This window comes from Lampetra planeri, chromosome 42 (genome assembly GCF_965212315.1).
Source record: "Lampetra planeri chromosome 42, kcLamPlan1.2.h2, whole genome shotgun sequence".
NCBI lineage: Eukaryota > Metazoa > Chordata > Hyperoartia > Petromyzontiformes > Petromyzontidae > Lampetra > Lampetra planeri.
In genome coordinates this window covers 4028426-4040449 of record NC_136148.1, presented here as the reverse complement: position 1 = coordinate 4040449, position 12024 = coordinate 4028426, and the positions used below count along the sequence as shown (strand labels likewise).

General features: G+C 51.1%; 1 protein-coding gene across 6 annotated transcripts in view; it reads left to right on the top strand.

Moving 5' to 3' along the window:
- The first annotated feature begins 1116 nt into the window (after positions 1-1116).
- SPIDR (scaffold protein involved in DNA repair) overlaps positions 1117-12024 on the top strand; it is a 49646-nt gene continuing 38738 nt past the window's right edge. For 3 of the 6 annotated variants that reach the window (XM_078613791.1, XM_078613792.1, XM_078613789.1), the window contains exons 1-7: positions 1119-1267; positions 5062-5253; positions 5937-6000; positions 7421-7618; positions 8262-8380; positions 10127-10392; positions 11819-11925. In XM_078613791.1, coding sequence (XP_078469917.1) covers positions 1253-1267; positions 5062-5253; positions 5937-6000; positions 7421-7618; positions 8262-8380; positions 10127-10392; positions 11819-11925 — 961 coding nt within the window. In that variant the 5' untranslated portion in view covers positions 1119-1252. Of the gene's footprint in view, positions 1268-5061; positions 5254-5936; positions 6001-7420; positions 7619-8261; positions 8381-10126; positions 10393-11818; positions 11926-12024 lie in introns of all 6 variants that reach the window. The other 3 variants (XM_078613794.1, XM_078613793.1, XM_078613790.1) reach the window with 2 other exon arrangements.

Genomic DNA, 12024 nt, shown 5'->3' with positions numbered 1-12024 from the left:
TTGGGGGGGGGGGGGCAGAGCTTTGTGACGTTATATTTGAGGGGGGGGGGGGTCTGACTTTTTGTGACGCCGTGTGACGAGGGGCGGGGGGGGTCAAAAATCGTCCAAAATCGCGTGACGTCATTTATGGACGGCCCCTAAACCAACAAGACAAAGATCCCCCTGATATAGCCTTCAACAGACTGCAGGGGAAAGTCGTGCTTGCGAGCACCTACGAAGGCCGGCATTGCACAAGATTGGGTGGTGTGTCCCATTACAACGCCCGACCGCCTTTGTCTCCCTGAGCGGCGATGTTTGCACACAGCATCAGGTACTCATTTGAGGCCGAGTCGACATAGAGGAGGCTCAGGGCCGGTTCAGATAATCGTCACCGGTGTTGGTGGCCGTGAGCGGGAATCGAACTCGGGTCATAGCCAGGTCCGTAGCACAGAACGATAAACGTTTCCTCAACACTGCGCGCTAATCGCTGCACCACCGCTCCCTACACACACACACACAGCGTGCTAATCGCTGCACCACCGCTCCCTACACACACACACACAGCGTGCTAATCGCTGCACCACCGCTCCCTACACACACACACACAGCGCGTTAATCGCTGCACTACCACTCCTTACATACAAACAGCGCGCTAACCGCTGCACCACCGCTCCCCACACACACACACACAGTACGCTAACCGCTGCACCACCGCTCCCTACACACACAGCGCGCTAACCGCTGCACCGCCGCTCCCCCCACACACACACAGTACGCTAACCGCTGCACCGCCGCTCTCCCACACACACACACAGTGCGCTAACCACTGCACCACCACTCCCCACTCACACACAGTGCGCTAACCACTGCACCACCGCTCCGCACACAGGCACAGTGCGCTAACCGCTGCACCACCGCTCCCTACACACACCGTGCGCTAACCACTACACCACCACTCCCTACACACACACAGTGCGCTAACCGCTGCACCCCCCCCCCCTTTCATTTAAATGTCCCTCCAGATGACGTCACGTTCCCTCCCGTCACCTTCCCACATTCCCTACAGCGCATAAGCCAACCGCTTTAAAAATCCGCGACGGCCTCGCTTCCCATTGGCCCACGCGGCTGCACGTGACGAACCAACGCCGCCGTCTGATTGGGTGCGCCCCCTTTGCGCCGCTGATGTGAACTGGGAAATGTAAACCTCCCCCTCTCCCTGCCCCACCGATCGATTCATTAAAAGCTTTTAAAAGTTGAACATTTTCGCGCTTCGATGCCTGCTAAGAAGGTAACGGAAGTTCGCCTCACAACTGCGAAGCCGCGCGAGGTTTACATCCGAGGTGTACGAACTCTCGTCAGGTTCACGCGATTGGCATGGTCGATATAATCCACACGTCCTTAAACTCGCTTCACGCGATGTTTTAACATTCAGTGTTTTCATGAAGTTGTGATTTAACATCGCAATGTTCGTCGTCGAAGTCACGCTGCGGGGTATGTAACAATAAAACAATGACATCGTTGGCCCATTGTTTAGCCGAGCTATACGCCCAGCAAGTCGTCACTTGCGGAGCGGACTTGGCACCCGCCAGAGTAACGTGGAATTTCTACCTCGGCTTGGTTGCTACGGTGGGGTGGCCACTTGTAAGACCATATTTGTGTACGGCATATGTAATTGTGTTTCCCCACATATACGATAGAAAGGAGATTGCAAATTTATAATAATTTTCATTATAATTATTTTCATTATAATTATTATTTGTGTTAAACATTTGCATTGTATTATTTTCATTGCATTATTTTGATCATATCGCGTGACTCGTCGTGAGAATTGCATCTCTCACAGTCGCCGAGGAACCACAGCGATGGAAAGCAGCAGGAACCAGGCGGTCAGCTGGCACCGCACAACAATTATTTCCAAAGCTCCGCGGTCCTCTCTATATTAAGATGTCCCCCCCGCCCCGCCAATTAAAGTGTGTTTATACATGTAAGCTAAAAACTTGTATTCTTAAACTAAAGCTAAACTATGTTTTATTTCACCAGGTAAGGACCACTTGGCCGGATAGATCTTTTTCAGAAGCCACCTGGCCACGTACAGTATGATGGCACAACGCAGTGTGGCTTCCCATGTGGAACATATGATCAGCCACATAAACCGCACGATGTTTATTGTAAATGTGGAGGGATAAACCGGAGGGCCCGGAGAAAAAAATCCACGCGACCACAGGGAGAGAGAGAGAAATGCGAACTCCAAATATACAGCAGCAGGTGTCAGGATTGAGATTGAACCCACGACCTCGTGCATACGAGGCGAGGTAGTTGACATCTCCTAGCCACCTCAACCCAGCCCAACACTCTGTAATCGATGAGAAGCAGCTTCCCGTCAGGTTAACACCGCGGTGGCGAGCGGTTTACTGTTTTTTCGGACGATTAATAAATGTAGGAAGAAGCACCCGGAGAAAACCCACACGTGCGAGGGTGCAAAACGCGATCCCACACAGATGGAACAGATGTAGTCCACACTCTGCTGCGCCGCCTTCTCCCGGCGAGCCGGGGTATCACGGGCCCTCTCCACGACACCCACGGGAAAAAGGGAGTTTCACGACATCTGTGTTTGGTGGTCCATCAGCCCTCGCTGCTGCCTCCACAGTGCTGGGTTACAGGCAGCCACGTGCATAGCCATCACCACCACCGCCTGGCTACTCGTTACGTTCTTGAGCCGGCGAGCCAGGATTGGGCAAAAAACCTAGCCCAGTTTTCACCCAGGAGATTGGAGAGCACAGACTTATTGACCTGAATGGGACATTGGCTTCGTGTGGGAGGAGAGCGGAGGACCCGGAGGAAACCCCACCACACACACAGGCGGAAAATAATGTTCAAATGTACGCATTACAGATGGGTTCGTGAAGCTTCATTCCCTCCTGCTGTGTGCTGCCATCTCCCGGCCACCTCGCAGACTACGCAGTGGAGATTCTAGATTTGAAGCTTTCGTGACTGCAAGGATTCATATTCTTAGGTTTTTTCGGTAAAGTCACGTAGGTAAAACATTAAAATTAATGAAAGTAAAATAAAATAAAAATCACGACGTTTCGGAGGCAACACAAGTCTCCGTCATCAGGTGGGACCGTCACAGCCAGATTTGCTGCATCAAGTGAGGCAATGATTCAAGATGTAATCCCTTAAAAGCAAGTTGAGGGGGGAGGAGAGGGGGGGCACGTCGTGCCGTCTTTGAGCCCCGCCCCCCTCCCTCCCGATACGTTCCATTCATTGGCTACCACATTCTGATGAGCTCCCCCCCTCCTCTCCTCCCCCCTCAACTTGCTTTTAAGGGATTACATCTTGAATCATTGCCTCACTTGATGCAGCAAATCTGGCTGTGACGGTCCCACCTGATGACGGAGACTTGTGTTGCCTCCGAAACGTCGTGATTTTTATTTTATTTTACTTTCATTAATTTTAATGTTTTACCTACGTGTCTTTACCGAAAAAAACCTAAGAATACGCAGTGGAGTTTCAATAACCTCTGCGTGATCCACCAACCCTCGCCTCCTTGTGTTGACGCAGCGAGGGTTTATTTAAACTCAACATCGGTGCTGTGTTGATTCCGCCCCAGTCGTCGTCTTCTTCTTTGTGCGGCTCATGTTGGATGTAGAGCAGCGTCCGTCACTTCATATTGAGGTGGTTGAGCCAGATGATTGAGGAGTGTGTCGCTGTGATGACGCCTGCGGCCGTACTTGTGAATCGGTCCTTTTAATCGTTATCGTTCCACGGTCTGTTCTGTAAATAATCATAAATAATGATTGCTTATTTATCCAGGAAAGCCACACTGAGTCCCATGACTTTTTTCTCAGGAAGGTGCTTCATCGCGTTTTTATTTGAAGATGTTCTGGTTGATTTGTTTCAAGAATTGATTATTTTTCTTTTGTACCAATACTTGAACATTGGAGGACCCGGTGAAAACCCAGCAGGCATACGGGGATAAAACACGCAAAGCTTCACAAACAAGACATCCCACATATCCCTAGCAGACTCTTGCGGCAAGTACTGATAGGGGTGTGGGTGGCCGGCACCACACTCGGCCGCTCCTTGTCTCACTAGTGACGATGTTTACACACCGCACGAGGCACTCATTTGAAACGGAGTCGATCTAGCGGAGGCCCAGGACCGGTTCGGATAATCGGGTCGCAGGTTTCGTAGCGAAGTGCGTTAACCACTGCATGACCCCATACTCTTTGGGTCTTTCGGTAAAGTCACGTATGTATAAAATAAATTAAATCACGACGTTTTGGGTGCAAGGGGTTAAATAGATGAGGGAGGGAGGAGGAGCCAAGGATAGAGAGTGTGGGGGCGGGGCGTGATTTCATTTATTTTATCCCTATGCGACTTTACCGAAAGAACCTAAGAGTATGAATCCTTGCAGTCACGAAAACTTCAAATCTACACTGCATGACTGCTCTCCAAAGCTTCACAATCCACTACTGTACTGCCACCTCTGGGTCATATCGCATCCTAAGCTGAACACACTTGCAGGTTTTGTCTTTGAGGAGAGCAATGGAAGTTTAAGAACGTTTTGTCCCATGAGCTCCTGCCAGCGAGCCCTTCCACACTTCACGTGACCTCAAGGTGCACTTCGTAGTGAACGGCGATCGTTGTGCGGGGATCAGCGGCGTAGTGCCTAGTGCACTACGGACCAGGCGACCCAAGTCCCATTCCCACTCGTGGCCAGCGATTATCTGAACCAGTCCTGGGTCTCCTCTAGGTCGACTCGGCCGATTGTGTGAACATCGCCACTCGGGAGACGAAGGAGGCTGGGCGTGGTGCTGGTTCACTCACCCTCCGTCGTGTGCCGTAACGGCCTTTATAGGCGCTTGCTAACAGAACTTGCCCCAAAACTCTTGTTAAGGCAATACGGGGGATCTTTGTCTTTGTTCGTGTGTGTGCGATCATGTACAGGGTTTACATGCGCGTTTGTGATTGTGTCTTTGTAATTTCATACACGTGTGTGCTTCGCTGACATCTCTTGCCCCTTCAGCCTACTGCAGGCTAATCTTCGTCTTCGCATTTAATCCCACCTCCACCGTCCAGCGCAAGGAGCGTTCCTGGGAGGATGTCCCGTTCCCATCGGGCAGCTCGCGCGCGGAGGACCGCAGACTCACGGCGGAGGAGGAGGATGAGGTGGTGGTGCGGGGAGGAGGCAGACCGCCAAACGTCGCGCGGCTGCACGAGTCTTGGGCGCGCTGCGGCGACGCTTTCACGTCAGCCGACGTCGCCCATCCAGTAAGACCGCCCCTCCTTCATTTCACACGACTTGCCGCCTTGTATGTCGGAGTTCGTGGGTTCGATCCCGACCCCTGGCACCTGTATATTTGGAGTTTGCGTGCCTCTCTTCGCCGTGCTCGCGTGGATTTTTTTTCTCCGGGTCCTTCCAGTTTTTCCCTCTACATTTAGAATCAACGTCACGCGTTTAGGGTATTTGACTACGCGATAAACCGCTTCGTTGAGCTGTTATTTGTGGCAGGGTCACTTCTGAAAAAGAAGCTAATAGCTCAGCGGGCCTTACGTGGTCATTGTAATGTTCTTACCTACCGCTGCTGGACACCTGTGAAAAAGAGCTTCGTAACTCATCGGATTCCTCCAGTCTAAATAAATATTCTGATTCTGATAGTTTCCTTTAAAGGCCACGGCGTTATTGAGGAACGTGTTCGAGTTTAGATTTTGTTATTCGTGCTTGCGCATCATCACCACTGTAGCGACAGCGGTAGCAACATCGCCGGCAAATAACTTCCATCGTGGAACGACCGGAGATGATGACCGCTTGGGGAAGTGGACGGATAGACGGGTGGGTCCACGGCTGACGGTGACGACCTGCGGTGAACCCAGCGGTTGACAGATCGCAGCCGACGATGGAGAAGACGACGTAATCTGGTGCGGCTAAACTGATTTTTTTTTTCGTTGGGCAGGCGAGCTGGAAATCGTGGAAGCCGGTGGCAAGGTGTCTCACAAAGCTGCAGCGCTGCTTGCCAGGTGAGGTGCACACACGGAGCACGGCACCGCAGCGTTCTCACCCTCAGCTTAACACGTAGTAGTAGTGGGCTTTCACGACCAATATTATCCATAACAGAGTTTATTTTGGGTTAGATCGCGCAAATATGTTTTGTTAAACCCGCCACGACCGGACGCGGCCAATCAGTAAGGTTTGTCACGGAAACGAAGCGCCAATGAGTTACTAGTTCAGCACAACGGTGTGTTGGAGAGTAAACCCACCACAACGTTTACAATTCGAGAACGACGTTTCGCTAGTAATTACAACCAGCACCATCAGGCGATATACATGTTCATCTGCGGAAAGAGAGGAAGACCTGACAGAGAATGGCTTGACCACGACATAAGAAACTGGTGCCAGGAGGTTGTGCACTACATGAGCATATTGGCACAAGACAGAGGAAAGTGACGATCTGTAGTGGACACCTGTGGGCTGTCTGCCCATAGATCGTGATGATGATTCTTGCGCGTGATGGCGACAGCAATAATATATTGTTCAGGAGCTCGTTGGCCAATGTGAAGGTCTTCTCTTGGTCACAACGAGAGGGCTTCAGGAGAGAGAGATAGAGAGTTGGTGTCGTTTTACTTTCGGGTCCATACACTTACATGGCCCGTAGACTCACATTGCCCATAGGCTCACATTGCCCATAGACTTACATGGCCCGTAGACTCACATTGCCCATAGGCTCACATTGCCCATAGACTTACATGGCCCGTAGACTCACATTGCCCATAGGCTCACATTGCCCATATACTCACATGGCCTGTAGACTCACATTTCCCATAGATTCACATAGCCCATAGACTATGCTCTTCTTGCATTGGGCAATATGTCCAGGAGCTAATGATGCCAATGTTGAGGGCCGCTGCCCACAACGAGAGGGCTTCAGGAGAGAGCGAGGGTAACTTTGCGATTTTTCTTTCTCTTTGCGTACGTGACAGTTTCACTTGGTCAGCTGTGTCGGGTGACGGAGGGGGGGGGGCTTAATGACGCAAATTTGGCCACATTGCACGATCCAACCCCAAAAAAAAATCAAGATACGAATCAAAATATTGACTGTTACGAACATGCTTGATAAGTTTAGAAGCACCGATTTAAAACTTTCGTGACTGCAGGGATTCATCTTCTTGGTTATTTTGGTAAAGTCACGTAGAAGGGAAATAATAAAATAATAAAATAAACATTATAAAATAATAAAATAATAAAAAGAAAACATTTTATTATGTTTTATTATTATTATTTTATTATTTCCCTTCTACGTGACTTTACCGAAAGAACCAAGAAGATTTAGAAGCACCCTCGCACAGCCTGTCCTACCGCAGCAGAATCCACTTGGAGCTCATGCCCCCTCCCCCCCTCTCCCTTCCGCCCGCCCCCCCTCTCCCCGCACCGCTCATGAAGGCGACGCGGATGCCATCATCTCCAGCCCCGGCACCAGCAGCGGTTCGTGTGACGAGTCGCCGGATGCCGATGTCGCAATCCGCCGCCGCTCACGCGGGCGCGTCGGGGCCGGCTCGCTGGTGGCCGAGCAGCGGCTGGGAGCAGCGCAGGCCGTAGCCTACGGCCGCAGCGTGCACAGGCCTGCGACGGACGACGACGGTAAGTCCGTGCGGTTGGGGTCGGGGGTTGGTGGACACGAAGTTGCGGGTCGTGTGAAATTCATCTTTTCCCATTCCGATGACGTACGGTACGTACGTGTATGTCATCCGTTTTTCTTCTGATTTGGAAGAAAAATAATAATAACAGTACTTCATTGGTACGTCATCATGGTATATGCACGTCATCAGTTTTCCTTCCAATGACAACATGCCATCGAAACAAAATCAGAAGAATTTTTTGTTATTAAAATAAATAACATAACTTTATCGGTACGTCTTCATGTCAGAAGACGAACCAAGCCTCCCACAAGGCCATGCGTGAGGGCGTGGGGCACGGCTTGGTGCCAGTTATCGTAGAGTGTGGTCGTGTCGCTACAGTTTTCAACGGTGAGCACAATGCCTTTAAAAACAACGGGGTTGCGCCACTCAATAAAATGACCGCTAACCGCTTGCGTGTTCCGAGATTCAGCGGTGAACGGGACACCCACCCTGCAACTTGCAGATGTCTCGGAATGGACAAGGGTTTAGTTGCGGGTCGTGTTAAATGACGTTGCGGGTTGTGTGATATGAAGTCTTGGGCTCCGTGAGGTGATGTCGCTGGTTTATATCACGAAGGCAACGCTTGCTTATTCCCTGCTGCTCAGAAGACATCGAGTCTGTGGAGTCGGACTACGCTCTCCCCTTGGACTCTCCCCTGGCGGAGTTTGACATCGTTGATTCCGAACACAGCCTCGACAGCAGCCCCACACTCCGCCCGTTACCGGTCAGCCAGGCAAACAACCACAACAATCACAACAACAACAACAATTTAAATTTACGTAGCGCGCTACATGCTGTCCAGTCTCAAGACACGTTTGCAAAATGACAAAAACACAAGGAACACGATGCACATTTGCGCGGGCCGTGTAACACTTCGCAACGCTTAACTTTGGTCCTCGGAAGTGTTCTAAAGGGCGGCAGTAGTAGCGGTACATCTTGAGCCGACACGACTCTGATGACATCACGCGCGTCATTACGACACACATCCGCTTGCCGCTGGTTTTTATTGCAAGATTTTGAGGAGCCCTTTGATCGATTTGCCCGCTTTCCTCCACAGCGAGTTCCGAATGGCCACGAGGATTCCGGTTATCCGCACAGCAGCGGCTTTTGGCTAGCCATCGAACAAAGATGGTTTACCGCATCGCGTGCTTTCAGATGCGCTTCTGCGGCCGTCTGGAACGCTCTTCCTTCTCATATTAAGAAGCCACTGGAAGCTATGCACTTTTAAATCATCTACATTGTAAACTCATTTCTTTAGAACTGTTTTTTTATATTTGGTTTGTTGTCCTTCCCCCCCACACCTTCGATTAGTATGGTGCGAATGAAGTTCAACATACATACATTACAACTCACCTTTACACTATGAGATCTCTTTTACCAGTGGCAAAATATAATGGTAGGTTTTTACCCTTTTAACTGGTACGCCTTCTGGTGTCATCTGGCCCTACACCAATGGGGATTAGGCTCTAAAGAAAGCCGTCTCGGGTGTGGGCCAATCAACTTCAAGGACAGTGCATATTATTATCCTTATCAGAGTTGCTTCTTTTTGTTTGCTTTATTGACTACTTGTGTTGTGGTCATTGCAAACATGATTCCTTGAATAAAGGTGTCAGTTTTGTACCGGTTAAAAGGGTAAAAACCTACCATTACAACTCACCTGTTTACTTGTCCACGCCACCCTCATTCAGTCGTTCACCTACTCATCTACTCACTCGTTCACTCGCTAGCTCGCTCACTCACTCACTCACCCACTCATTCATTGGTTATCCTTCCCCGCACCTCCGATTAGCACGGTTGCCTACGTACGGTTTGAAAAAAGTTCAACATGAATACGAAAGTATACTTATATTTTGGATAATCTTTTGCAAGAGCTAAGAATCGTAAACGATTCGCGAAGAAGGAACGGACGTGTCCACACCTGCTGGGGACGGTGACGTGCCCCCCACGGTTGCGCATTCGCCGTTTTCTGCAGAGTTTCGCGGTTCGAACCCAGCAGCCGCCCTGGTTAATACCGCCGAGTGAAATGACCGGAAAAATACCACGCGCCATCTGCTTCGCACGCAGTGGATCTTAAAGATCTTCACGATGCCAGTTGCAAGACGGTCAGGGTCCGAAATATACAAATTTCGACAACGTTACCACTAGAACGCCCGTGCAAACTCGAGTCCAGCCCTGGTCTGTCGAGTTCTCACCTGGCTGCAGCAAAACAAACCTCGACCATTATACCATTGGAACCTCATTTGCCAGTAAAAAATATGATAATTGGTTTTTTACCCTTCTATCTGGCAACAAAACTGACACCTTTTTTTTACAAGGAGTCATGTTTAAATAGACCACAATACCTGCAGTCATAATGCAAACAAAAAACATAACTCTGATAATGTATGCACTGTCCTTGAAGGGTAAAAAAACAATTATCAAACCTCGACAACTTTCAAAACTTACCGGCGGAGCCGTTCTGTGTGAACAGTGCCGAGCTGCCATTACGATCACTCAGTTCGCCTCGGACGACGACGACGACGATACTGACGATGATGAAGAGGAGACTCACGGTGGCCGCGGCTCCACCGTTTCGGCACCCCTCTCCGCCGACGCCCCGGCGGGTCCTCCCCGGAGGCGTGTGAGCGAGTGGCTGGAGATGATGCGGACGCCGCCGGACGACGAGGGGGCGGCGGGGGGAGAGCACGGTGCTTGCGCCGAGCTGCAGGACTCCGCAGGCAAGAAGCGATTCCTCCGGTGAGGGTCAAAGGTCAACGGACGGATTCTTTTTTTTCCCCCTTGCTCGTGTTATGTTTGCTCATGTCGCTGGCTGCCGCTTGCTGCTGCTGCTTGCTACTGATGCTACTTGCTATTGCTGCTTGCTGCTGCTACTGCTTGCTGTTGTGACTGCCGTTCATATTTATTGCTGCTTGTTGCTGCTTACTATTCCTGCTGCTTTGCTGTTGCTACTGTCGGTGCTGCTTGCCGCTGGTTGCTACTGCTGCTGCTTGCTCCTGCTGCTGCTTGCTCCTGCTGCTGCTTGCTCCTGCTGCTGCTTGCTCCTGCTGCTGCTTGCTACTGTGGCTGCTCGCTACTGCTGGTGCTTGCTGCTGGTACTGCTACTTGTAGCTGATTGCTACTGCTGCTGCTTGCTACTGTGGCTGCTTGCTACTGCTGCTGCTTGCTACTGCTGGTACTGCTACTTGTTGCTGATTGCTACTGCTGCTGCTTGCTGCTGGTTGCTACTGCTGCTTGCCACTGCTGCTGTTCCCTAATGGAAGAATATTTAAAACGGGTTTTGTGAACTTCTCGCCATGCAACGGTAGGTAACCCCTGTGCACGCACTCTCCTGCCACGCCACCAGATGTCACCATTGGGCCCGTGTGCCACAGATTAACGCGAAACTCCACGAATTCGTCACTCCGGTTTCCTCCCACACATATAGACCGCGCGTTAATCGGGTTGGTCCAGCAATCACCATATAGGACTACAGAGCTTGGGCGACTGTTTGGCGCTGGTGCTGGCTGCCCTTCCCAAGCACTTGTCTGTGATTTCTCTCGGTATGCGAAGACTGCACGCTTTGCAAATTCAGCGGCATTTTGAGATGCTGATTTGCTGTGTGTGGGAGTGATCCCAACTAAACGGGCGAGGCACGGACTAAAAAGAGATGGAGTGATGTAGTGCGAGAGGATGTGGAGCTGAGTGGACTTTGTAATAATTGGTACCAGCGGTGTCAAGATCGGCCTCTGTGGAGGAGGCTCGTGAAGGACCCTACTGGGCAGTTGGAGGCAGTCGCCCTCCAGCAACAGCGGAGGGCGGGGGAGCGACGCTCACAACAACGAGCGGAGCGCTGGGCGGCTAAAACAAAGCAAGTTGGCATATTAGTGGGCAAAGATGGTGCATCGGCCACTCATCTTAGTGACAACCCATCCATGGCAACTGGGTCTGTCCCATGACCTCCTGCCAGCGGGCGTTCTACACTTCACGTGGCCTTAAAGTGCAACTAGCCTGGCACAAGTGCCGTGCTGACGTCACCGCCACTTGGTGGCAAATGGCGGTTGTTGTTGTGATCCCAACTGAGTAACTCACGGTGTAATCGTTCAAATTTTGGCAGAGGCGTGGACCCTGACGCCAGTCATGCGACGGGCACTGCTCTCTGTCTTTTTTGTTGTCCATGGGGCAGGGGAGGCCTGGCAGAGAGAGCTTGGAGGCTTCAGTGCCGGGAGAAATCTTCCATCGTGTTTTGGCGCCACCATCACCGCGCCTGCGCGTCTGCGGCGGCGTCAGCGGGTAAGAAAGTTCAACGCCAAACCAAAAACCAGACCGACCAACTTGCGACTTGGTATGCGTCGGAGGTGCGTTTGCACTCGTTGTTTTTAACTGTTACAC